This window comes from Syngnathus leptorhynchus, chromosome 5 (assembly GCF_054491065.1).
Source record: "Syngnathus leptorhynchus isolate UIUO chromosome 5, UIUO_Slep, whole genome shotgun sequence".
Taxonomy (NCBI): Eukaryota; Metazoa; Chordata; class Actinopteri; order Syngnathiformes; family Syngnathidae; genus Syngnathus; species Syngnathus leptorhynchus.
The window spans coordinates 7,112,501-7,138,267 of NC_141199.1; the positions used below are offsets into that span (position 1 = coordinate 7,112,501).

The window sequence follows — 25,767 nt, forward strand, 5'->3', positions numbered from 1 at the left end:
AAATCAACAATTTCAGTTAAATGTATCATGTCTGAGAAAGACTTAATGTAACTGTTGGACTTTTTTTTTTCTTCACTTTTTTTGCCTGATACCTTGAACTAGACCACTTAGCTTTGTTTTATCTGGTAGTAAACATTAATTGGGAGAGGAGTCAAGCTGCTTGAAGCATCTTTTTTGTAGAATTGTTTCCTATATGCAAAAGTCCCACTTACTGAGAAGTGAGGTGAGTTGAGTTCACTGCCACCAAAGAGTAGCGTGCAAGTTTGAGCTCGTAAGTCAAAGCAAAAAAATCTATTGCGTCTCTTGTATCTCAAGGCACCACCTTATAATGGATTTAGAAACAAATCTTTGAATTCATTTCACAGAGTTCTTAAATTTCTTCATAAGTAAGCAAACTTACAAGTTCAGCAGTGGATCAAATAACTATTTCCCCTCCTGTTTGTATTAAAACAAGTGAAACGCTACATGAGTCTATTTAAAATTGATTACTAAAATACATATGTAGCTTCCATTCTGCACTGTTTGCAATTCTTAGTGTGAAGAAAAAGTTGACCAACTGACTCTGACTTTTTTCAGCTGCACAATCAGCAACTCTGTGTTTTGTAAAATCGCTTCTTCCTGATATTGTTTCTTATTGTGAAATAGTGCCCAAGTTTCTGTTGTGCAAATATTTCTTCTACCTGAAAGTGGTTCACTTCTTACATTCTCAAACAAAAGATAAATTAATTGATGAGAATTGAGGGATTCCAAAGATGTTTCCCTCTGCAAAAATGAAATTGTGACTTAATGCCATATTTTTTTCTTGATTTCTTACAGGTTTTTTTTTAGATCCAGAAAGTTGCCATTTAAAATGACTTTAGTTTTGTGTCATATCTCTGATCTTTTTTTTTTTCTACAAAATGAAACAACTGAATGAACATCCTCTGAGGCTAGTGATTCCATAATCTTTGCCAGGGATTGTGATATCCCAATATTTACTGAACCAAAATACATTTACTCATTTTTCTGATTTTAGGAGATTTCAAGAGTATTCCTAAAACTTTGAAACCAACATTGAATGAGCGCCATTCTATCAAAAGAGTGCCTAATAGTGCCTTAATTTCACTTCATGTATTTTTTTAGTGACTCTCTCAAAGATGTTTTTTTTCCCAACTGAGTTGTATGAGTATAGGTTACATCAGGTTTTTATTTCCTTTATCTTTGTATCATCACAAAGATTTTAAAAGGGTATATAGACTTTCTATGTGCATTTTAGCTTGGTGCATCAAATCATGATATGCGTGTTGACACATGAAAAAAACAAGTGTTTTTAATGTCAAGAATACAATTGTGGATTTATTTAACCACTGTACTGAGAATTGTTGGGTGAGCTATCAAGGTTGGGAAAAAGTTTACCAACTGGCTTCTCTTTGTGATGCTATAAAAACTCCGCATTCAGCATCTCTGTGGTTTGTAGAATATCCTCTTCCGTTATATTGTGTCATATTGTGAAATAGTGCTCGAGTTGCTGAGCAGTTGCATCACTTTCATCCGCATGAAACTTCTTTCTTTATCACAGTCACAAATGCAGGATAGGTCAGTGAATGAAGTGTGACTATGATTTAAATCAATAGCACAGCTAAGGAACTATTTAACTAGCTGCTTCAATTTGCCAACTCGACTTTTAGAATTTCTATGAACACTGCAAGGAGTGGTAAGTCATCTTCTTCTTCTTTATATGTCACATCTTTTTTTTAAATCTCACATTCAATTTAAAGTGCCCCAAAATCAAATGCAAATGCTTCTTTTATTCATCCAGCAAAAACTTGAACCAGGATCAACTATTTACTCCAGCAACAAAAAGGAAGCGTCTAGAATAATGACTGTTAAGTATCAAACTTCTACAGAGACAACCATGGACATAGACGATGGGAGTGGCGGCTACAAGCATCTTTTAATGAATGGCAGCAAGTTTCAGTATTCAGGTAACAGAATTCCAGATTATTGCTACGCTTGATAAATAATAAGCTTATTATATATGTTCTTACACACTATGACCTTCTTAATAATGTGGCTTGAAAGGTGATCTGTTTTTATAATTGTAAATAAATCTCCACAGGGCTGTTGTTAAAGAATCAAATTGAACCAGGAAATATTGTTCTGTCTCCCTCGATCCGATTTTCACATTTATATACCTCCAAAACATTATTATTGCTGCGGGAATAATCATCCAAATGCTCAAAATACCTAAACTGGCCACTGTGAAATTATCTTTTGTAGTATCTATTGTTATATTTATTTATAACATTCAACACTACACTGCCTACTAATAGTGATTCCTTTGCTTATGTAAAAAAACAAAAACAAACAAAAAAAACAAGTCCAGACAGAAACACAGGAAAGGAAACGCGGGTATGCTAACAGCCAAGAAAAAAAGAAATAAAATCCTTCACTCGCCTTGTTAGTTTCTTTTGCTCTCCTCAGCGGTGAGTGGGGGTGAGGTGTCTGTCACTCAATCAATTGTGAAACAGTGCAAGACATTGATGAGCAATGTGGCCTCCAATTCACATTAGTTTTATAATTGTTTTTTAATTAAGCATGGTCCTTATACAACTCAGTATCAGCCAGTTATATTATGTGAGCCAGTCAACCATCATTGGGATTTGCTAGAGACACGGAATACGCAGCCAGTCAGATGCATGTATTCACAAGTAAGGAGACAGGACTGATACAGTAATCCCTCATTTATCGGGAATAGTTGGTTCCAAGAACACCTGCGATATGTGAAAATCCACAAAGTAGTGTCACCCTCTCATTTTTAACATACATAATTTTTTTTGTGTATCAATAATTGTATATTAAAACATCTAAGTGCATATGTTATCATTAGAACATCAAATAATAGTTTCAAACATGCAAATACTATATTAAAATGTCGTATAAATAACATACAGAAAATAATGTATAAATAATATAAATATAAAAATGATACGTGTGTGTGTGTGTAACATATTTAGATGTAGCTAAAGTATAACCACTGTAAATATGTTTTTAGAATGCTTTTAATATTATAACAACTTATTTACAAGGTACAAGTGTACATACTGTGAATATGTTTTTAGAACTCTTATTATTATAACATCTTTTTATAACAATGTGCAATACTGTAAATATGTTTTTAGAACTCTTATTACTATAACAACATTTTTGCAATTGTGTGGACAATCCCTGCCTTCTGCTGGCGTGTGGTTAACTGTCGAAAAAAATCCGCGATGTACTGAAGCCACGATGTAGCAAGGGATTACTGTACAATTGATGCCACCCTTGTTGCTACTATTTTGCCAATATTGTGTGAGTGGTCTCAGCTCACTGGACCAAGATGAATAAATACCTGACTGTGTGATGGACAAACTTCAAATACCACATTACTAATTTAGTTAAACATGCTTATTTTCAGTTTATGCTATGAGGAACAGCCCTTTTAGGGTTTCCACGCTTTTTCTTGGGCTGATGTGTGCTATCCTGGTGGCTGGGGTCGTTGGGCAATCCATCCACTGTGAGTCTACCTTTTGTGATGTTTTCCACAGATGTCAAAAGTTCACCAATGGTGTCAAACTGCTTAACTTTAATACATCTATTTTCTGTTGCAGACTGGAAAGTGGGTCAAGACAATCAGAAGAAGCTAGAAGATGTAGGGGGGGAGAAAGCCAATCTGCAGTCCCAACTCAAGACTGCACAGAATGAGAAAAAGAACCTGGAAGTCAGCCATGAGCAATTACAACAGCGTTACAACTACATATCTAAATCGACAACTCAAATAAAAACCAACAACGAGCTACTAAAAGCGGAAGCAAACCAACTAAAAGAGAGTCAGAGTAAATTGCAAGCAAGCAACAATGCTCTAAACAAAGAAGTCGAGCAGTTGGAGGCCACGAAGGAGCAGTTGCAGGCTAATAACGATGCCTTGTTAACTGCCAAAGACTTACTACAAACTAACTATGAATCACTGAGCAAGAGCAAAAACGTCTTACAGACCAACTACGATACTGCGATTAAAGAAAGAGATAATTTGCAGAACAGATTCAACAATGCTACAAGGTCAAAAGAGAAAGTGCAAATGAGTTATAATGGCCTGATCAAGGACATTGAGCATCTACAATCGCGATACAACTCCTCTGCCAGCGAGAGAGACAACATTGCAAACAGTCACAAAAACCTGACATTGGAAAAAGAAAATCTACAGGCAGTTTACAACACACTCGCCAAAGCTACTGATGAATTGATGGCATCTTATAATTCCACAATTGAAGAGAAGAAGTATCTTGAAAGCCGTGTGAAAAATCTGACTGCAGAGAGAGACCAGCAAAGGGCTGAGATTGATCAGTTGCAGGCCACAGTCACAAAATTGAACATGTCACAAGGTAACACTTTCTATTTGTAACAAATGCAACCTAACAAGAAATTGTTCTTTTTCTGTAATCATGGCAATACTACTATTATTTGTTCTCATAATGTTTTTTTTCTGTCAATGAATAACATTCCCTTGTAGTCAAGGTCTGTCCAAGTGGTTGGAAGAAGTTTGAGAACAACTGCTACTATAGTTCTTCATCCAAGAAAACATGGTACCTGAGCAGAAGCTACTGCCAAGGAAAAGGAGCAGACCTGGTAATCATAAACACCAAAGAAGAAATGGTGGGTTGACTTTAAACTGTATCAAACATTTCCTTCTTTGAGGCTCAGTGAATCTCACGGTTAGACAAGTCTTTTACTAGAAATCTCACTTGTCAATATTTCATCAAAGCAATTCTGGTCAGATTGAAATAAGCACTTGACACAACAATGGACTTGACGCAAGAGTGACAAAGTGCTGCACAGATGAAAATAGAAACAAATTGCCCAAAACCATATACGCTGTATATGAAAACACTAAATGGGAGATCAAATAAAAAGAAAACATAAAACCCATTGCCAATATGAATATGAACATGTTCAAAGGGACATAATTAGCTCACACACACAAGATATTATTTTTATAAACCAAGACACAAGTTGCATTTCTTACAAACACACACACACACACACACACACACACACACACACACACACACACACACACACACACACACACACACACACACACACACACAATGCCATTGCATAACCTCGAAACTACAGACTCACCCCCCACCTACTAAAACAGATTGTATTTGGGTTCCTCCATTTCACAATCAATTAGCTGGTCTTTTGTTGTACAGTCAGAGCAATTAAATGCATAAACAACTAACATTTTCCTTATGTTTCTTTTTTCTAGACATTTGTTAATGGATTGTTTTCAAGTAACAAAGAGGTCTGGATTGGACTGACCGATGAGGGAGTAGAGGGTCACTGGAAGTGGGTGGATGGGACTGCACTGACCCTAGAGTAAGTCAATTATATCATCTCATTTTATCTTATTCACCTCATTGATCGAGTTATTTACCAGGTTGCCACACTTGCTGCTTCTGCCTTCGTAATTTTCTTCTGACGATATGTTAAGATTTCATACATAAGTATTTTACACTGTTCCCATTTTGTCAACTTTTTTTGTTTGTTCATCAGTCATCGTAATTTCAATTGATAATGCTGCAGTCATTTCTGCACCAACTTTTCGTCATTTGCATGGAACCCAATTACATGGAAAGCTTCAAATCTCCATAAGGCTTCTTCGTGACCCAATCTTCGCCCTTGATATAATATGTTTCCTTCGGTATTGCAGGTTTTGGGCTGACGGACAACCAAATAGTTACACTGGTGACCAGGACTGCGGGGAATTTTGGTACCGTTCTTCAGGAAAAGCTGAATGGAATGATGAAAAATGTAGTTCACAGAGACATTGGGTGTGTGAGTTGTAGATGCCTCAGCAAAGGCAAGCACACTCCCACGGACTTGAAGTCTCTTAGTCTACACATCTTCATTGCACTCTTGGGTGCTGTGACCCCTAAGTCACTGTTCACTGTTTATACTATACCAAGCCTGGACCACATTCTCCCAGAATTTTTCTCTGTTGTATACCCCGGAGTCTGAAGCACTCTGTAAAGGTCTAACATATTGCATGATTTGATTCAATTATTTGTTTCCGTGTTCTGCTGGTGATGACTGGGTTAGTGCGCAACATCTGCAGTTATTGTTAGATGTTGATCATTGTTCTAATTGTTTTTTTCTCAGAATTGAGGACACCCTTAGAATTTAGTGAGTCAACAAGTTTGTTGGTTGATCACAAATATCCAGCTTACACCTGTATTCGCGAGATTCCAGAAGTCTGGATGGGAGAATCGACATACATTTTAAAGTGTGCAAAACAGGCGGGTGAAAAAAAATGTGACTTGTGCACCCATGGGAGAATATGGCCCTTCATAAAAAATATTTATCATTTGATATTTGTGTGATAGAAATTTAGTTTATGAAGCATACAAAGAGGGGACTTTAACGGTACACCCCCCCCCCCCCCCTTTTTCAACCCAAATATGGATATCAACGACAGCTTTATTCACAGACTATACAAAATGTTTTGGAAGTAAATTTTAGTCTTTGCTCTTCTCTTCTTGCTTCAGTTACAGTTCCCTCCTTACGTTAATCGTGGATGTATATATACATTTACAATTAGTTACAATTAGTTGATTCTGAAGGATAACATCCTGGAGCATTCTCTTTCATAGGATACATGCAAATGCATAAATATGTATAATCTGCATGAACAAATAAATGTCTGTGTCAGTTTCAAGCCAGAGAGACAGTTTAAAGGGACATTGTAGATTTCTTTTGCTCTTTATTGGTGAACTAAAAGAATGCAATGACAAGTGTAAAGCCCATGCATTTTGAAGCACATGCACTCACTACTGTGTCTCAGAGAGACCACAGGTCGCAAGCCCACCACTAATTTCTTCAGCAGAGATGCAAGCAAAATGTCACCACAAATGACTTCTAGTATTCTCTCAAAGGATTAAGTAAATCCACTCCATTTGTTACACATGCAAATTAATGCAGCAATTTTGCTCAAGCCGCAATGTGCTTGCCAGTATTGCCCCCTCATGGTATACATACCAAATTGAATGACAAACGCTTTTTACTTTCTCTTCCTCTTTTATAGCTTAAATTATTAAATGTTTTTGTAAAATAGATAGGTAGGTAAGTAGGTTGGTAGGTAGGTAGGTAGGTAGGTAGGTAGGTAGGTAGGTAGATAGATAGATAGATAGATAGATAGATAGATAGATAGATAGATAGATAGATAGATAGATAGATAGATAGATAGATAGATAGATATAGATAGATAGATATAGATAGCTGTAGAGCAAGACAGTGCCAGCAGCCTGTCACTGAAGCTACTCCTTCGCTTGGTGACGGTGATGTACAGTGGGTGGACGGGGTTGTTCTTGATGGACAGCAGCCTGGCCAGCACTCGTTGTTCTGCCACAGACATCAGATCAGGCAGCTCTGTGCCCACAACAGAACCTGCCTTCCTCACCAGTTTGTTCAGGCGGGAGGCATCCCTCTTCTTGTTGCATCAGTTATCATTCCAAAGTCCAAAGTCAAAGTCATCAATGCGAAGTTAGCGCAGTTTGCCTGAAGTCATTCAGCTCAGCATGTCGTGGTTTCTTTGGGACGGGGATGATTCCACAGCTGAGGCACCACACCCTTTTTCAGACTCAAATTGAAGATGCGCTGTAGCGAGTCACCCAGGTCCAGAGCGCAGGCCTTCAGCAGACGAGGAAAATACCCCATCTGGACCAACTGCCTTGCTGGGGAGGAGTTTCCTCAGCTGTCTGCTCACTTGAACCGCTGTCAACCTGAGTGGAAGGGTATCGTCCACCGGTCTGCAGCTGAGTGACAGAGCATGGGCAGATCGGGGAGCAGAAGGGGCTGGCGTGAGCGAGAACGAAGGCGAGCAGGTGTTGTTGAACCTGTTAAAAAATTCCATCACCGGGCCTCCCTGTGTGGAGTTTGCATGTTCTCCCCCTGTCCGCGTGGGTTTTCTCCGGGCACTCCGGTTTCCTCCCACATCCCAAAAACATGCTTGGTACCCCGATTGAAGACTCTAAATTGTCTGTAGATATGAGTGCGAGTGCGGATGGTTGTTTGTCTCTATGTGCCCTGCGATTGGCTGGCAACCAGTTCAGGGTGTCCCCCGCCTACTGCCCGATGACGGCTGGGATAGGCTCCAGCATGCCCGCGACCCCCGTGGGGACAAAGCGGTTCGGAAAATGGACGGATGGATGGATGATTTGAGTTCGATATTGAGGGCAATAGTGAATGTTGACAGCCATGACAAGAAAATTAACGATGTGACGCATCATGAGTTTCTAGACAACGGTAGAGAAAAGACGTCCTGCTACTTCAGGAACATGGACAAAGGTCAATTTATGCATGCACTAAAAAAACAACAACAACGGGGTGGAACCACATCAAACATCTGGTATGAATTAATTGGACAAAAGTGCTTTATTTCATTTGTAATGGCATCTAACACTGTAAAAATATAGCATTTGTTTTCTTGAAACAATTATATCTTTCTTAAAATAATACCATCCAACAGTGCTACTATAACTATAATAGATTATGTGATAAAGTAGGATTTTAGAAGTAGTCATAACAGTCTTTTTTTATCTAAAATGTTTTCAAACATTTTCAACAATTCTTTAGTTCATAACTTAATAAAAAGCTGTTTATTTGAATGAAGTTTTTAATGGAAATGCTAATCAAATCTTCAAATACTGTTGCTACATTTAATCTCAGAACCATGGTAGTTGATGACTTTCTACATTATTATTTTCTAACATTTTCTACCAACAAAGGGAAGCAAACTAGGGCTTCGGTTCAGTATTTCCCATCTTAAACATTAGTTATCACATTCACTTAGTGTTATAATCTAAATTGCGGCGATGAAAAAAGACACGGGATTACTTTTGTTGTTGAGCCCCTGAGTATTTGTGGATGCTATAAAACAAAAGACGTGCAATGTCGCTAAAGTTACTACAACAGTCACATTAACATGGTCAGTGTTGAAGTCCAAAGAATTGAGTCTGAATTGGAGTTATTCATGGTGAAAATTTTGTTTGCGAGCAGCGGGTTTGTTTTATGAAAAGTCAGGTTTTTTTTATTTTCTTAACCATCACTTTCATTCTATTCAAAATATTTGACCATGAGCATTACCTTGCTCAGCTGCCCTTCTATTTCCCATCATTCCATTACATGACTCAAATTCTCAACAGTCACATTACATTTTCGCAAAGCAGTAACACATGCAGAGGGTTCTCCCACACCTGTTACAGAATAAAAGGGTGGATACAAACAATGTATAGCAAGAAGAATTACAACATTAACAGCGTGTAGTCCCCATTCACTGCAGCATAGACGCTTCGATCAGCGAGACATCATTCGGACAAACTCTGAGGAAACAAAATATTCTTATCAAGGCCGGCTTTTATTTGATCTCACAACTGAATTTTAATCCAGTTGCATATTTAAGGAGCAGGACATATGTATTGTACATTCACTGGCCATGACATCGGCTACACATGCACATTGTAATAAAATCTAATATTGATCAAATGTTGTCTGTTCCAAGATAATTGCAAAACACCCAGTATTGATTGATACTGGCAGGTTTTACTTCATATGCTTTGTTTCATTATTTTATTAATAATAATAATAATAATAATAATAATAATAATAATAATAATAATAATAATAATATATGTGATGCAAGCAGCAAATTATTAATATTTCACTGCTAATACTATTACTTTTGCACAGTGCCTAATTGTTTAGTAAATATGAAAACAAAAAAAATGTGTTTGTCAAAACTAATTAATTTCAGAAAGGGATGGCACAATCTATATTCTAAGCAGTTATATCTTTAGTGGAGGTACATACATAAACATACTCACCCTCAAAGTCCACCTGTCCATCCCCGTTGAGGTCGACATCACGGAGGATCTCATCGATCTCACGGTGGTTGAGTTGTTCTCCCATCAATTTCTTCATGGCTTCTCTCAGCTCCCCAAGGCTGATCTGACCATCTCCATCAGAGTCAAACTAGGAAAAGGGCAAGAACAACAAGGCCACATGCAAAGGATCCCACAATTAATGCTTTTATATCATAAATACTAGAAAACCTGTCGAAGCAGCATCTGTCATGCTTACTTCTTTGAAGGCATCTCTCAGCTCTTTGACTCCAATCATGTCTGCAGTCTCAGCCAGCATTTTTGGACCCATCAACTCTACAAAGTCTTCAAAGTCTACTCTGCCGCCACCTAGAGGCCAATAATCACAAGGTTAAAAAAAATTACAAAACAAAACAGATTTTTTATTTTTTTACCATAAAGTCACACTTGAACAAGACTCTTGTTTTTTTTTTTTTTTTTAAAAGATTTGTTAGAAACCACCCCAAGGAAATATAAGCATTCTTTAGTGTATGGTTAAACAAGCAGTGTCAACAAAGGTCTGCTCAAATAATATATCAAATGAAATATGTGATTTTTTTTACTAATATTTCCTTATTATTTGCAAATAATATTTTACCATGCCGCAGTAGATTTATAAAATAATTTGGTTGGGGGGCATCATTCACTTAATTATGAAATCACTAGCATGATGTTTTATCCCCTGTATAATTGTTGTTAGGAAGACATTTGGATGATTTTTTTTAATTTGATTTTTATGTTTTAATGAGCAGTTTTTTGGACTTACAGATCTGCTGGCTGAGCTCTATCAGTTCCATTTCTGTTGGCATGTATCCCATAGTCCTCATGCACTCGCCAAGGTCCTTACAGCTGATAAAGCCATCCTTGTCCTTGTCAAATTCTCTGAATGCCTCACGCAACTCTGTAAGAATAAGAAATTTCATCGTAAATAATAATAATAATTATTTTTAGTTTACAGTAGTGTGAAAAAGTGTTTACCCTCTTCCTGATGGCTTGGGTTGTGTGCGCGTGTATGTGTGTGTGTGTCACACTTAAATGTTCCCCATCATCAAATAATTAAAATTTAAATAAACACAATATGCAGTTTTTAAATCAAGAGTTTTAATATGGGGGGGTGGATCCAACTCTACATGGCCCTGTGTGAAACTGTTTGGCCCTTACAACTAATAACTAGTTGAGCTGCACGAAGCAGCAATAACTGAAATCAAGCATTTTTGTTAAACAAAAAAAACTATTATATCTATTAAATAACTATTTTATCTCACTCTTGTAGAATTGCTTACATTTAGAGAAAAATTGAGTTTTTCAAGCAAGAACGGCATATTAAAGCGTAAACCACAGCATTTTAATCAGATTTAAGATTGAACTTTAACCAGGCCACTCCAAAACCTCAATTTAGATTTTTTTAAAAACTTTTCACAAGTTTATTTGCTATGTTTTCAATCGTTGCTGCGATGCAAACCCAAATGCACTTCAGCTCGAGATCACAAACTGATAGCCAAACATGCTCCATTAGGATTTTAAGTGTAAAGAGCAGAACTCATGGTTCAAGTGGTTCAAGTCATCCAGGTTCGAAGTTGCAAAGCAGGTCAGCTCCATCACTAGTAAGATGTTTGACAATCGGAACGATGTTTTTGGTGGAGAAATGCTGTGTTAAAATGTACCTTCCAAGAAGTTCATCTTTGAGTTTGTCTGTCTCTAGAATATTTGCCCTTGTGAATCATTCAGAGATGTTTTGCAAAAAGTTACATGAGTCTTTTGGCCTTGAACCACTTCCATGGATGTCACTTTTGTCCAGTCTTTTTTTTTCTTCTTCTTACTGACCTTAACTTATACAAGGGAGACCTACAGTTGTTGACACATCCTGGGTGCCTTTGTGCACTCCTGATTGAGTCATAACTGAGTTCTTGAAGTAAGTTGTAAAGGCTGGCCACTTCTGTGTATTTTCAACACTGTTCCACGCTTTCTTAATTTTTGGATAATGATCTCACTGTGGTTTGCAGGAGTCCTAAAGCTTGAGGAATAACTCTGTAACCCTTTCAACATAGATGTCAATTATTCATCATCTGCTTTTGAATTTCATTGGATGATGGCATTTTGTTGCAGCTACTTGAGAAATTTTTGCCTACTTTATTTCAAACAGGTTAAGTTGAGGTGGATTCTTGATGGAAAAAAAAACCGAACTGAAAAATGTGATTTTTCACAGTGAATTCTTTAACAATTTTCACACAGGGTCAGGTAGCTTTGAAAAATACTTTTTCCGCTTAATAAATCAAATCACAATTTAAAAACTGCATTTTATGCTGACTCATTTCCATCTTTTACATTTGTTTGCTGACCTCAAATTTTAAAGTAGGGAAACAATGAATGAATGAATGAATGAATGAATGAATGAATGCATGAATGAATGAATGAATGAATGAATGAATGAATGAATGAATGAATGAATGAATAAATGAATATTGGGATTGACATTCAGAATGAGAAGTGGCAAATACTTTTTCATGGCATTTTAACCATCTCTATCTGTCTCTGTCTCTGTCTGTCTTTGTCTCTGTCTCTGTCGCTGTCTCTGTGTCTCTGTCTCTCTCTCTTTCTCTCTCTCTCTGTATCTCTCTCTGTCTGTCTCTTTCTTTCTCTTAAATATTTATAGAGGATGAAAATCTCTTTGCCCAAATGCCACTGCACCAATAACACAGCAATCACATGCTTAAATCCATACATTCATGACTGTTGTGTTGACATGGAGGGTATGTTAAGACAGTACGTACGGTTAGTGTTCAAAATTTGAAAACAATCACGGGTAAATTGCTGTCCTCCCCCATCTTTTACACATTTTCATTTTCCAAAATAATGTTTATTAGGAAATTACTGCAATACTATCCCAATTAAGCATCTTCACATGGAAGTCACATATCATTACATCACTTACTGAGATGCACATAGTTCATAACAGCAATGGGATGTGTCAAGGTGAGAGCAAAGTCAGAAAAGCTCTCCTGTTCTCAATCAATAGATCAGATCGAAAGGCGAAGAAATGCAATAATTTTATGAGAGCAATTATACCTTCCATTTCTTCAGGCCGCAGGTCTCTGTCCTGTTGAGTGTAGATTGAGGTCAAATAGTCCAGGAAAACAAGAGGGAAGCCAAGAGAGCAGGAAAGCAGATTAAACTATTACACATGAACAATACTGCCAACAAACTTACTGTCCCACCACTGGTACAAAACCCAAAAGAAAAATGTCTAGTGATTTGTTGACCACCAAAAACAAGGCTACATTCTGGCACGCACACAACAGTATTGTTTTGCTAAATTACTCAAATACAGTGTTCCAAATGATTAATTATATAACATTATATATTATATAACTTGAGCCCCCAAAATATCTTTATATTAACAATGCAGCCCCTCATTGATATCAATAATTTAACTTTTAAGTTTATGTTTGGAGGTATGCGGCCATCCAACGTTATAGCAATACTTAGTAAGGATGCCCCACAGGTTCTTAAAAGGGTTGAGGTCACAAAATAAATTTATTTCTCTAAGTCAAACCGATTGCAGCTTGTTTTAGTTATATTGTTTTTATTAAGTGGATAGTGCAGGATGATAATAACTGTGGAAGACCTGATGCTTGTTTTTTTACCATGCCGGTAAATGGTCATTTAGTAATTCAACATATTTGGCAGATGTCATTTTGACACCTTCAGCTATCCTTGAAGCCGACAAAATATTACTCCATCACCTTGTTGGGTGTCACAGCCTTGGGTTGATGTCCAGCAACCGTCAGTAACGCCCCCATCTGGGGCAACCAAAGCAGCATGGAATTCATTGTTGAATGAATTTAATTGTTTTCATGTATTTCTGAGCCCAGTACAAATGTTTCTCCTTGTCAGGGGTGTGGCTAAAATAGAGCTTTTTGCATAACTTAAGGGGGCCTGCATCGAGAGGACTCCAGAAAAAGTCTATTTTATAAGCTAAAATATGATGCATTTGGTTAAAAGAAAGGTTCCTTAATGGGCCACATACTCTGCGATTTTTATCATCCAGACTTGGGAAACAAATGATCAAACCTGTCTGAAATTGATCAATTACCTAAATTTACAACATACAAACATTTTCAAAGATTCCAAATGCATAAAAAATTGTACCACAGTGGTGAGGTGACACAAGGATACATCTGTTCACGTTATGTTTTGCAAGGCTAGGGCATCATCAGCAGGAATAATACATGGTTGGATTAGAGGTTGCTGAAGGCCAACACAAGGAGATTACAGCCCTAAATTGTATTACAAATCACGAAAGCTTATCGGTTTTTCATTTTTCTACCCAAAACCTATTTTGTCAGCTGCCGTTTCATTAAATGGACATCAATTCACCTGCATGATGGACACACATCACCATGTATAGTTCTTGATTGAATTCTAATACGAATATGAATGTTAACCAAAGGTTTTGGGCTCGGTTTTTATTTTTTATTTTTTTGTTTCTTTCTTTGACACTCAATTTTGCTGTTGTTCTTCAAATCGGGCTTATTCTGAACTTCAGTAAGGCTACTTTGGCAGCACCATACATACATAAAGGGCAACTTTCCCTAACATGCAATACATTTTCTCAATAAAATGTATCTTGCAATTCCCTCTAAACATTTTAGTTACTTAATACTCTGAGTAAATAAAATTAGAAGATATTGTAATGGTTGAAGAGCTGAGGACAGAGTGAAAGAATGTCCCGCCTTTCCAAGCAAGACAGCAAAGCAACTTCAACTTGAGTAAATTTATTGTTTTAATATTTAAGTATAGTACAGCAAACCAGATCACTGCAATTGCTGAGATTTTGGTTTCGATCGAAAATATGTTTTTTTAAATGGCTTGTCCTATTTCTTATTAATAATAATAATGTTTTGTGCAACTTGAAATTTCGGTTGACTTCTTAATATCTTTAATAGAAACATACCTGGACTGTTGTTTTAAATCGCAATGTACAAAGTAGTAGAGATGTAGATATTTTTAGTGCTCGCCTCTCTTAAAATCTTTTAGTCCAGACACCGTCTCCTGGCTTATTTTGATTCGATTCAATAAACAAGCCAATGAGTGCAACCTTATTGTCCATTCTGGTTTCCTTTCCACTGGCCTTGTACTGCCAATCAGAGAGAACACAAAAGGTTATATTCCAAAATGCACTCTGTTTGCAAGTTGTTTACTTGCAGTTAAGTTCAAACTATTCTCACTCAGACGGTATATTTTATGTTGTGCCATGAAAAAAATACTGCTGGTAGATGAAAAAGCTCAAACAAAGCACAATATGACTTTTAATATAAAATGTCCATCTCTGTTAATATATTCAATCATTCGTCTTCTTAACGGCTTATCCTCACAAGCCCATTCCAGCAGTCTTTGAGCGGTAGAGGTGGTATACCCTTAACTGGTCGCCAGCCAATCACAGGGCACAAATAGACAAACAATCATACACACTCACAATCACACCAACGGACAATTTGGAGAGATCATTCAGCCTACGATGGATGTTTTTAGGATATGGGAGGAAAGGGTTAGATTTTATAAATGATGTGAGATTATATAAGATTTTATTTCAACCTTGTTTTACTTGTTGTTTAAGAGGGAGTTTGATGGTCATCATAACCAGGACGTATTTATTGCTCATGTTGGCTCCTGAAAAGTTGTGTGTCTTGTGGCTTTTGCTATGGACATCTCAATATAGTTGATCTGGTTATGGTATAAGGCAGGGGTGACTGGTACAAGGCAAGGGTGTCAAACTCATTTTTGTGACAGGCCGCATTGTACTCATAGTTTCCTTCGGAGGACCATTATGACTGTCAACGCCTTATATTATAAACAGTATAAGCTACATAACAAATGGATTAATAACTAGCTTGGAAATCGGAGACTAGTAAAAACTGTTCAAGTATTTTAAAATGATAAATGGTAATAGAAATTGCTAGCAATATGTGTAGTTTTTAAAAGTGAAGACAATTTGCAATTTTAGTATTGACACATGAAGTCTATCCACAATTTGTCTTCACGGGCCACATAAAATGATGTGACGGGCTGTATCCGGCCCCTGGGCTTTGAATTTGACATCATGGAATACGGTCTTCCTGAAAATTTGCTATGGGTGCCAAATGTTGGCAAGACTAAGGCTATTAAACTTTGACAAATTCAAATAGTCGAAATCCTCTTTCATTAGTTGTTACTCCATATTTCCAGGGTGACTCTTTCCAGTCTTGATTAGCATTAAAAGTATCTCGTTTGGCATTCCAGTCTACCTGAACAGTTAAAATATCTTTGTTTGACAATAAGCTGTTCTAACTGACCATAAAAATCATGTATCTCCTCATGTTCTGACATGAGTGCATACACCTAGCTGTATGATCAAATTTAAGGGTTTGGCAGCAGTTTGGATACATATCTTGTTATTAAAACGGCAGCATTCCATCACTGATCATGTACTTGTCTTTGTATACCATAAACACTAACCCACTCTGATGTTAAACTTTCTAAACAATGGGCCAGATTTGATGTCCCTCATCAGATGTTCTCCATTACTGAGCCGTTTGACTTCTGCCAGGCCAATCATATCCAATTTGTATCTTTCCATCTCTTCCAGTTTTCCAGTGGAATGCAGTGTATGGACATTCTATTTACAGATTGTAATAGTTTTCTGTATTAAGTTTCATTTTGCATTCTCATACCACCCTTCCGCAGGTATGATTACAGGTTACCAATGGCAAGTTTTCTGACCTAACTTAATAGCTAGAATAAGCTAGGCAAACTTTGTCTTGCCTGTTTTAGAGGTTTGACTGCTACAACACATCTGATTCAAAGGTCATACAGAGATTGCTGATGATATTTATATTTTTTTTTAAATCTGATAAATTGCGATTAATACAGTGAATAAATGCATACTGATGGGTCTGGTGAGACGCTCTACTTTTCTGCTGAGCAATTAATATTGTCCTACTGTTTGAAACCTATTTTACAAAGAAACTTTGAACCTGGCACCTAAACAATGAGTAACATTATGGGAAATAATAAAGATGGTAAGATATTGCCATGATATTGAACTTCAACCCAGCTGTAAAAAGTCTCCTCTACATTCATGGTTATGGCATGTCCCTGTGGACTATAACTCAGTCAAGCGGTCATAATCTGTGACTTCGCTTCCTTCTTAATGCTTTTTGTCAATTAGTGCTGCGAGCCTGTTGATTGAGCTCTACACATTATGATTGCGTGACATAAATCTGGATAAAAATAGTGGGGGATGTTTCTGTCTCTTTTGAGAGTGTGTGCGGTAGTCATACATACGAGCTGGCTCTGTGCGAAGCCCTGTTTGAGGAAAACACACGCAGGCCCCACTATGTTGTGCAACATGTTGCAGTTCTTAACCAGAGCGCAGAGCGGCTCATCGAATTCCGGCTCACTCCCTCTTTCCTCGTCTTCTTCCGTGCCCATCTCACCTGCATCTCTCAGGCCCCCGAGCACAGCTGTTGCCAGCGGGGACCCGCTTCGTTCTACAGGAGAGGCCCCCTTAGAATAAAGGGATTCCATTAAAATAGCAGCATTGTATCAGTTGGTAATTTCTACGAGACAAATTTTTATGGAGGTAACTGCGTTTAAAATATTGAAATTAATTTCACTCAACACGGCAATGCAATTTGTAATATATTGTTGTATATCGTATATGTAGTATAGTTGCACATTTTCCTTTCAATATGATGTTAACAAAAGTGAGAATGCTGGATAAATCTATGAAGGTTAAGTTTATACTCGAGCAAAAGTAGTCACATGAATTCTTACCTTACTCTTTGTACTGTTTTTTCTAGATGTCTTGTTAATATTTCCCATCATCACCCTCTCCTTTCCCCTTGTTTGTCCACTCAATACTGCTGTGCTCGTATTGAACAGTCAAATTTGAATCTGAAATCCAACAGTGTGCTCCATCCTGCGCATACCATTGAATTTTGCCTTCAAACAGCTCCAAGCAAACTTTCCTCCTGTGTGAACAAGCTACAATCCAAGTTTTTACGGGTCCTGATAGAGCCAGTGTATCCGCATAATGCCGTGTCCGATCCTTAACTGCCAAAGGTTATTAGTAAAAAGAAATTTCACATGAATATTATAAACAGTTACTGAAGAGTGATAGGTCAGTATTGGAGAGCCTGGTCATATATACAGGATGAAACAATCCGCAATCTCTGATTACATCACATGGACATTCTCTCTCTCTCTCTCTCTCTCTCTCTCTCTCTCTCTCTCTCTCTCTCTCTCTCTCTCTCTCTCTCTCTCTCTCTCTCTCTCTCTCTCTCTCTCTCTCTCTCTCTCTCTCTCTCTCTCTCTCTCACACACACACACACACACACACACACACACACACACACACACACACACACACACACACACACACACACACACACACACACACAAACACACACTATCTATCCGTCACCCCAGCCTACTGGGACTGATCTCTTGAATTTGGACCAACTTAATCTAATCCTCCCCACCTACTTTCCTCTCTCTGCCCCTCGCACATCATGTTTATGGTCTCGAAATGACTACTACCCTGGCACAACTCCGCGTGTGCATGAGAGACTATGGAAGGGGGAGGTGTATGGGCAGAATTACGGTTGGGGAGTTGGCTGTTTGATTAATCCCTGGCATTTCAGATTAGAGGAAAGAGTTATGTTGGACATGAGAATAACGGGTTTCTGTTATAAGCAAGCTACATGCAAGTATAAGACTGATAGACTCTATCCGTCCGTCCGCCCGTCCGCCCGCCCGTCCGTCCGTCCGTCCGTCCGTCCGTCCGTCCGTCTATCTATCTATCTATCTATCTATCTATCTATCTATCTATCTATCTATCTATCTATCTATCTATCTATCTATCTATCTATCTATCTATCTATCTATCTATCATAAAGCATAGATGTACAGTAAAATGTCCATCCATCCATTTTCTATACCACACCAATATCCTGTTCAAAAAGCTGGAACCTATCCGGACTAGATTTGGACAACAAGCAGACTACACCTTCAATTTGTCACAGGGCATATAAAAGAGTGAGAACTAAACCCGCACTGGCTACGGAAAAGTCAAGTGAGTGAACCACTGCATTGTCAGTATGTAGCTCAGAGGATTAACAAGTGTTGTCACAGTACCAAAATTCTCACTTGGATACTGTGACTGCATAAAGTATCTCAATAAGATACTAACATGATATCTGTCTGTAACGACAGATACCGACCACATTACGGCCATAACTCCGTTTGCCTTCCTCGATAATGGAGGCATGGAACATGGTATACTATTTCAATGTCCCCCGCCTACGCCATGACCTGAGTGAAGTTGTGATGAAGGAGGGAGTTGAAACTTCTTTTAACCGGGGATTTTGCCAGACACACAATACAATACATTTGGTCTGCTGGGTCGACCGGCGTCTTCTCCCACCATAAGAGCCAACACATCACCAGGTGGTAATTGAAAAAAATCTCAATACTGCAATATTCACCCATATAATATGCATATCGCAATTTTCTTATAGATTTATATGCCTTTATCTGAATCCGACCAATCAGAGGCAAAGTTTAATATGCATTGCCCTCCAGCTTGCTTGACTTTCAGCATGATTTTTTTTATTTTTTCATTAAGATGTATTTTCTTAGGGTACATGTAAAATATTGCAATAATATCTAGCGCTATATTCAACAACAATGTTTTTCCAATATCACGCAGTCTCTCAATGACCAGTAAGTACGTATATCTTTCTTTGCTTAAGATGGACTTAGAAAATGTTCAAAGGGGAGACATTTTTCTTATGCCATCACTTGGCTCAAGTGTAGCTTCTGGTGTTGTTCTTCAAATCACTTGGTCTACTGCCTTTCATTTAGGGAAAGTGCCGCTTCTGGGACAACAGCCACTGGCAGTTTCTGAGCCAAAAGTAATGGATGGTCTTCAGAACAGCTTTCAATGTGTTGAATGATCAAGTCGCCAACAGAGTGCAGCAGAGCTCCTTTTATTCCGCTGTCGGAAAGCGAAAGCTGTTCTCAAATGCAATATAGAATGGCCAACGGTAGAGGTCATAGACGGAGAAATGGAGCACAAGACATCAAGATACAGAAAGATTAAAGCCCTTTCATTTTCTCCAACATTTGATTTACAATGATTCCCCAAAGCGCGCTACCTCTCCTTGACCTTGAAATTTGATGCTGGATGTAAATGTAAATTATGTGCAAGGAGAGTGATAAGATGACAAGCAACATGACTTAAATCCACAATGTCTGTTATATAACTGTATGTGCCTTAACAGCTCACTGATCCAGCTGGACAGTCATCAGATTAGCAAACCTCATCCCTGGATGAGATTCCTACACATGATACAGTTTCACAGACGTTCTCTTGATGATTCACATTCTAAACTACCCTCTATGTTATATATATTCCTAAACGCAGAAAATTATTTGAAAATAAAAGAGCATCCTCCATGATGTAAAATCAATATCAATTGAAAAAACAATTGTCGAAGAAATGTCAGTGACAAAACGCCAAACAACACTTTGTTGAAAATGAATCGGTCTTTCCTTAACAGCCCAGAGATTAGGTCAAACAATCCTATGCTAGGGCAGTAAGCAACAGGATGAACAGACACCAATATTTCTGCATTATGACCACTAAAACTTGATGTGGGCCAGATAAAATAAATAAAAAAGTTGTAGTGGTTGGGTATGCTGCCATGTGTCTACTAACATACAAACACTATGGTAATAATCGTACAGACTACTCTGAGATTTCATAAACCAATCAGTAGTTAAAACTCTTATTGTATTATTTCCATAAAAGTTTCAGTCCATCTATGAAGTATCAATGTCAGCAAAGCGCATTCAAAAAGAGTAATGTAAACCAAGTCAGCTTTGTGATTGAAAATATAAGAAGTAAATCATCTCATTTATTCCTCACAGTTTTCTCCATGAAAGTAGATCGTCTGACATTTGATGTGAGCTAATCACTCAAATATCTACTGAGAGATTGTGAAGATTTTAATTGGCACGATCAGGCTGCATTAAAACAAGTTCAACTAATTTCAACTTAGTTGTAACTTATACATTTGCATGGTACAGAGAAACAAGTAGGAGAAAATAATTGAACTTGGACTAGAAAAGACTCTCTTTTTGTGGATCAAAAGTTGTAATGAACCAATGGAAAAAAAATACGAGTAATTTTTTCTGAGCACTAATTCCAACCACTGTGACGCAGCAATTCTCCCTGATCTGTCATTTTGTCGTAATGGAGGGCTTTTTGTGTCCCAAAGATCCACGAAGCTTAATTGTCTGGGATTTTATGCCCCTGGCAGGGTCTCCTATATCAAAGATATCCTTGGTGAGAGACAAGATAAAATGTGGCTCAGAGTCCCCCTATTGTGATAAAAATGAGTGGATAATCTGTGCCCTCACTCTCACTTGGTCACCGGGCCTATCCTATGGAAATGGGGCTCATGGACCACCAGGTGGTGGTCGGGCCTGCACTCATTGGGCCTGGCTGAGCACAGCCAGAAGAAGCTTGGGTTCCACTTTCCATGGGCTAACTACTCGATGATCGCTGCAAAGGGTGGTGGTGCATGCACAAAGAGGGGGTTGGACGTATTATACTCTGGAGTTACCCACGGTGAGAAAGTTTTGGGCATACCTATTCAAATCATCTCAATAACTTACAACATAACAATAACTTAGAAGTTGAGGGAATGATGATATGATGAAAATACCATAATTTACTGAACATCCCATTATTTAGGGGGCATATGTAATGTAAAATAACAACAAATATGATGAAAAACTGATTTCTATTTCTGCAGATTTTTTTTTTTTGCCCTGATCTTAGTCAAACTTATCCCTCCTTTTAGTTTCACTCACTCACTCGTGAAAGGTCGATGATAGCTTTTGCGCCTGTCCAAATTTGACTTTGAGTTGCAGTATGACCAGGAATTATGGTCCACAGTCACTGACATCCACCGGATGATCTGGTTTCTACGTAAACTGGATAATACAGATCCATTACAAATGCTGCAGGATAGAACTGTGTGTTCTTGATCTGTAATCATAGTCGAGGACACAACTGCTGTTGTATTAAATGCCACTTTGGTGACAGTGCAGCTGCTGACCGACTTTCATGAGATGGATAAAGAGGGACATGATGTTAGAATAAAGTTCTCATCATCTTATTGAATATCCTAATTTATTCTGAGCTATATATATACTTGTACTGTAAATAAATGCCTATAGTGCTGAAGCAAGCAAGCAAACAAGCAAACAAACAAACAAACAAACAAACAAACAAACAAACAAACAAACAAACAAACAAACAAACGAATGAGCAAACAAACAAACAAACAAACAAACAAACAAACAAACAAACAAACAAACAAACAAACAAACAAACAAACAAACAAACAAACAATTCATGGAAGAACAACCAGACAATTTAAAATGGAGTAAATGTCAATAAAATAATGTTGTATTTGGTTAGGATCTCTGCCTCAGTCAGAGATTTTGGTTTCAAGTTCTCTCAGTGTTCATTTGAGGTTTTTTTTTTTTTGCTGACCCCCACATTCAAAAATCATGCATAAAAGGTAAGTTAATGTGACACTAAATGACAAATAGTTGGGAATGTTTGTGTAAATGACTGATTGTCTATATGTGACTGAATGGCAACCAGTCCGTAGTGTCCCTAACCTATTACCCAAAGTCAGCTATAGGATGGGTTGATCCTGATAAATTTAATTGATGATGGCCAAATAGATACACTGAATCATATTTGTGTGTCCAAACTGTGCAACATGCCTTAAGTTTCTTCCGTCTTATTGTGAGAAAAAAAGTGGTGGAAATGATGCGCATCTGGCTGTTTGTCTTCTCACTCATGGCAGCTCAACTTTAATCTCTGTCAAATCAATCAATCTCTTCTGCCTTTCTTTTTAAATGACATTCATCAATGGCACTCATCCTATAGCCCCCACCACCTTTGTCATTGCTACATTTGAATATATGAATGACTGAATATATGTCTTTGTTTTTTTGTTTGTGTCTTTGTAGGAGCTCACTATAGTTTAATATTGCTTAATGAGAAGAAGTCCATAAACTCCAAAATATTGTTTTAATATTTTGCGATTTATGTGGGCACCAGTAGAAATGTTCATGAGAATTTTGGTGATGAATGATAACAATAATGACTGTCCCATTCACACTATCAGGGGTGGAGAATCCAGGTCCAGAATGTAAAAACGCTGCCACAGTTTGGCTTTAGCCACAGACGTTTCTACTCAACCGGTAGGTAAACATCCTCGCTCGAGTAGAAGTACCTGTGGCTAAAGACAAACTGCGGCAGGGATTTTACCTTATGGAAAATCAAATGTTTGCATACCTTTAGCATGTCAAAAGCTGAAAGTACGATGAAATAATACAAAATACAATTTTACTGTATGTGAAAGCCTATTTGACAATAACCTTAATATGTGTTTCTTTCCTCCTTGGTCCCTTGGTACCTCCCTAGAACTCAAGTGGAATGACGAATGAAACAATTCACAACAAAATATTGCCCAGTTTGGAATCCTACCTGTCCAAACACAGAGTCAACAATGGGCCGCAGTTTCCCCTTGTCTTCTTCTTGCAGCCAAAGGTCATCACGGTCTCCCACAGGGGAGGACAGGCTCAAGGTTTTGGCCTTTGGCTTTGGAGGCCTCTTGATACTAGCTGAACTCCAACGCCTCAGAGACTCAATTTTCTTTTTGATGGAACCCTGCCAAGAATGCAATATTCAATTCATCAAGGTGAGTGTAGTGAAAGGGGTGTTCTGCAAGTTTGGACACCAGAAAGCATATATGACAAACACGAGCAGTTGGAGATCTCAAACAGTGAGCATGTTTAAGCAATTTAGGCCTCCAATGATGAATGCAGATTGAGAAAAGATCAATAATAAGACAGTATGAGAACTGTACATCAACTAACCTTCTTCAATAGTTTTCCCTCTGGCACATCCAAGGATGACACGTTCTTCACGTCTGTCATCTTTTCTGCCAAACCTGCATGCACAGAGATGTCCGCTCTTTCCTTTTGTCCTCTTTATCTGTTTGTGGAGCGTCTGACACTGGTTGATAATCTGAGGCACATCTCTTACTGTGGTTGCTCCTCCTTTCCTCACCCCTGCCTCCCTTTCATCCCTACTGCTTTATGCATCATATTTTCATTTGCCTGGTAGTATGACGTGCATCTCGTCTTTAACTTACACAAACACGAGCTGGCATTATTTGCTTACATGGCAATATGTAAGCATATGCGTACATAAAATAAAAAAAAATCACTCAATTGATTTAAAATGAGCACAATGTCAGGGGAAGTGCAGAAGTATTTTTCCCTACTCTTCAGAAATGGTATTCTCTCTCTCTGAATTGTTATTCTGTGCCCTGTCATTGACTTGCAGCCAACTCCAATGGGTACTGCCATGTCCATCTCTTCCAAAGTTTGTACCAGTGATGCAGAACTGGTGATACAGAAAATAATTAAAACCAGTCTGCCCTAATGTTGTTTATAGTTTTAAAAATATTTCAGTTACCTTATTTAAAAAAAAAGAAGACTACAAGACTAAGTGCTAAAGACCATACTTTCATAAGAATCATTAATATTGCTTTTCACAAATGCATTCCAAAACATGAACATGATTTGACTTGATTTGAGTATGACAATGCAGCGATAGTAATCGACACAAAACATGATTACACACACAAATGGACAAGCATCTGTCCGGTCAAGCTGCTCAACTTGATTTGATTTTACAATTCCAACAATGTGATACGCACACAATACCATATATTTAGTTTGGTAACACCAACAAGCCTTCAAATATGTCAAATTCAAGTAAAAAGTGGAGTATAGGATTTGTGGTGGCCAAAAGAAAATCACAAACATAGAACACAGATTTAATGCTGTACCCAGCATCTGTCAACTACAAGCACAGTATTAGTGCATTAAACCCGTTCAAGCAATTCTTCCAATCTCCTGGCACCTTGTCACTCTGATTCTTCTCCTCACATCTTTTGGTTTAGACTACCACTGTTTAGACTAATACTTTGTAGGCATACAGTTTGACAGATTGAGTGTAAAATCCTATCTGATCAAGTTAAATCATTGATTTGTATTGTGTTAGTGCCAATAAAAGCCATATGTTCTCTGAATTGACTCCTGATTTTCACGTTGGGTTTCATTTCTAAGAATAAGACTCAATCCCCCTCAAATGCCATACTATTGCTGTACATGCTCAGGGTTTGTTCTGGAGAAGAAAACAATTGAAGAGAAAGGTCCCAACTGCCGAGAGATTATCTGTTGAATGGCTGAGATAGAAAGGGAGCTGTGTATGTAGGTCTAACTCTTTCCTTTTAATCCCGTTCTGTTTTTGTATTCATGATCTTTTCTCTTTAATATTCCCTCCAAATTACAACTACCTCCATGGTAATCCTACATTGGTTTGACCCACATTACATCCTGTGTGTGTCTAAATGTGACGGAACCAGACAAATTGGGTGTTGGTTGTGAGACAATCAATCAAAATTAGTGTCTCATACAGTATGATGAAATCTAATCTTTCAGAAAGGTGGTCAAATGTTCAGCACTGCAGATTTATAATGATCCTGGATTAGGGGACCTGAAAAGCATAATCCTACTCTAACATGTTTCATGTTAATGAATGGGATGACAGATTAACAATCATGTCATCATTCAGAATCTCTGTTGTAGTTGATTACTTGCCAAATGCAATGAATATATTTTTATC

At 37.8% G+C, this 25,767-nt stretch overlaps 2 protein-coding genes across 5 annotated transcripts; one reads left to right on the plus strand and one right to left on the minus strand.

Annotated features, from left to right (window-relative positions):
* Nucleotides 1–1,285: 1,285 nt before the first annotated feature.
* LOC147056601 (uncharacterized) lies at nucleotides 1,286–6,758 on the plus strand. Its single transcript, XM_085913058.1, has 7 exons — nucleotides 1,286–1,693; nucleotides 1,799–1,964; nucleotides 3,437–3,535; nucleotides 3,630–4,400; nucleotides 4,529–4,671; nucleotides 5,291–5,400; nucleotides 5,735–6,758. Exons 2-7 carry the CDS (start codon nucleotides 1,859–1,861, stop codon nucleotides 5,868–5,870), a joined length of 1,365 nt encoding a protein of 454 aa, XP_085769184.1. The 5' UTR covers nucleotides 1,286–1,693; nucleotides 1,799–1,858; the 3' UTR covers nucleotides 5,871–6,758.
* Nucleotides 6,759–9,375: 2,617 nt separating this feature from the next.
* LOC147056602 (calcium-binding protein 2-like) lies at nucleotides 9,376–24,035 on the minus strand. 4 transcript variants are annotated; one of them, XM_085912014.1, is made up of 8 exons: nucleotides 23,949–24,008; nucleotides 23,557–23,739; nucleotides 17,262–17,483; nucleotides 13,005–13,035; nucleotides 10,705–10,839; nucleotides 10,159–10,268; nucleotides 9,903–10,050; nucleotides 9,376–9,401 (listed from the first exon to the last, which is right to left on the minus strand). In XM_085912014.1, the coding sequence occupies exons 1-8, from the start codon at nucleotides 24,006–24,008 to the stop codon at nucleotides 9,376–9,378; spliced, it is 915 nt and encodes a 304-aa protein (XP_085768140.1). The 4 variants fall into 4 exon arrangements, with proteins under 4 accessions (XP_085768140.1, XP_085768143.1, XP_085768141.1 ...); XM_085912017.1 differs by lacking the exon at nucleotides 17,262–17,483 and having other exon boundaries at nucleotides 23,949–24,035; XM_085912015.1 differs by lacking the exons at nucleotides 23,557–23,739; nucleotides 23,949–24,008 and adding an exon at nucleotides 17,754–17,804.
* Between the last annotated feature and the right edge of the window lie 1,732 nt (nucleotides 24,036–25,767).

Bases quoted from the DNA above. Each gene is read 5' to 3' on its own strand.
- LOC147056601 (XM_085913058.1), top strand. From the start codon at position 1,859: ATGACTGTTAAGTATCAAACTTCTACAGAGACAACCATGGACATAGAC. The intron at 4,401-4,528 runs GTAACACTTTCT...ATTCCCTTGTAG, and splicing joins AAAATTGAACATGTCACAAG to TCAAGGTCTGTCCAAGTGGT. The intron at 5,401-5,734 runs GTAAGTCAATTA...TCGGTATTGCAG, and splicing joins GGGACTGCACTGACCCTAGA to GTTTTGGGCTGACGGACAAC.
- LOC147056602 (XM_085912014.1), bottom strand. From the start codon at position 24,008: ATGACAGACGTGAAGAACGTGTCATCCTTGGATGTGCCAGAGGGAAAA. The intron at 10,840-13,004 runs GTATAATTGCTC...TTATTCTTACAG, and splicing joins GCGGCCTGAAGAAATGGAAG to AGTTGCGTGAGGCATTCAGA. The intron at 10,051-10,158 runs GTAAGCATGACA...CCCTTTTCCTAG, and splicing joins TGAGAGATGCCTTCAAAGAA to TTTGACTCTGATGGAGATGG.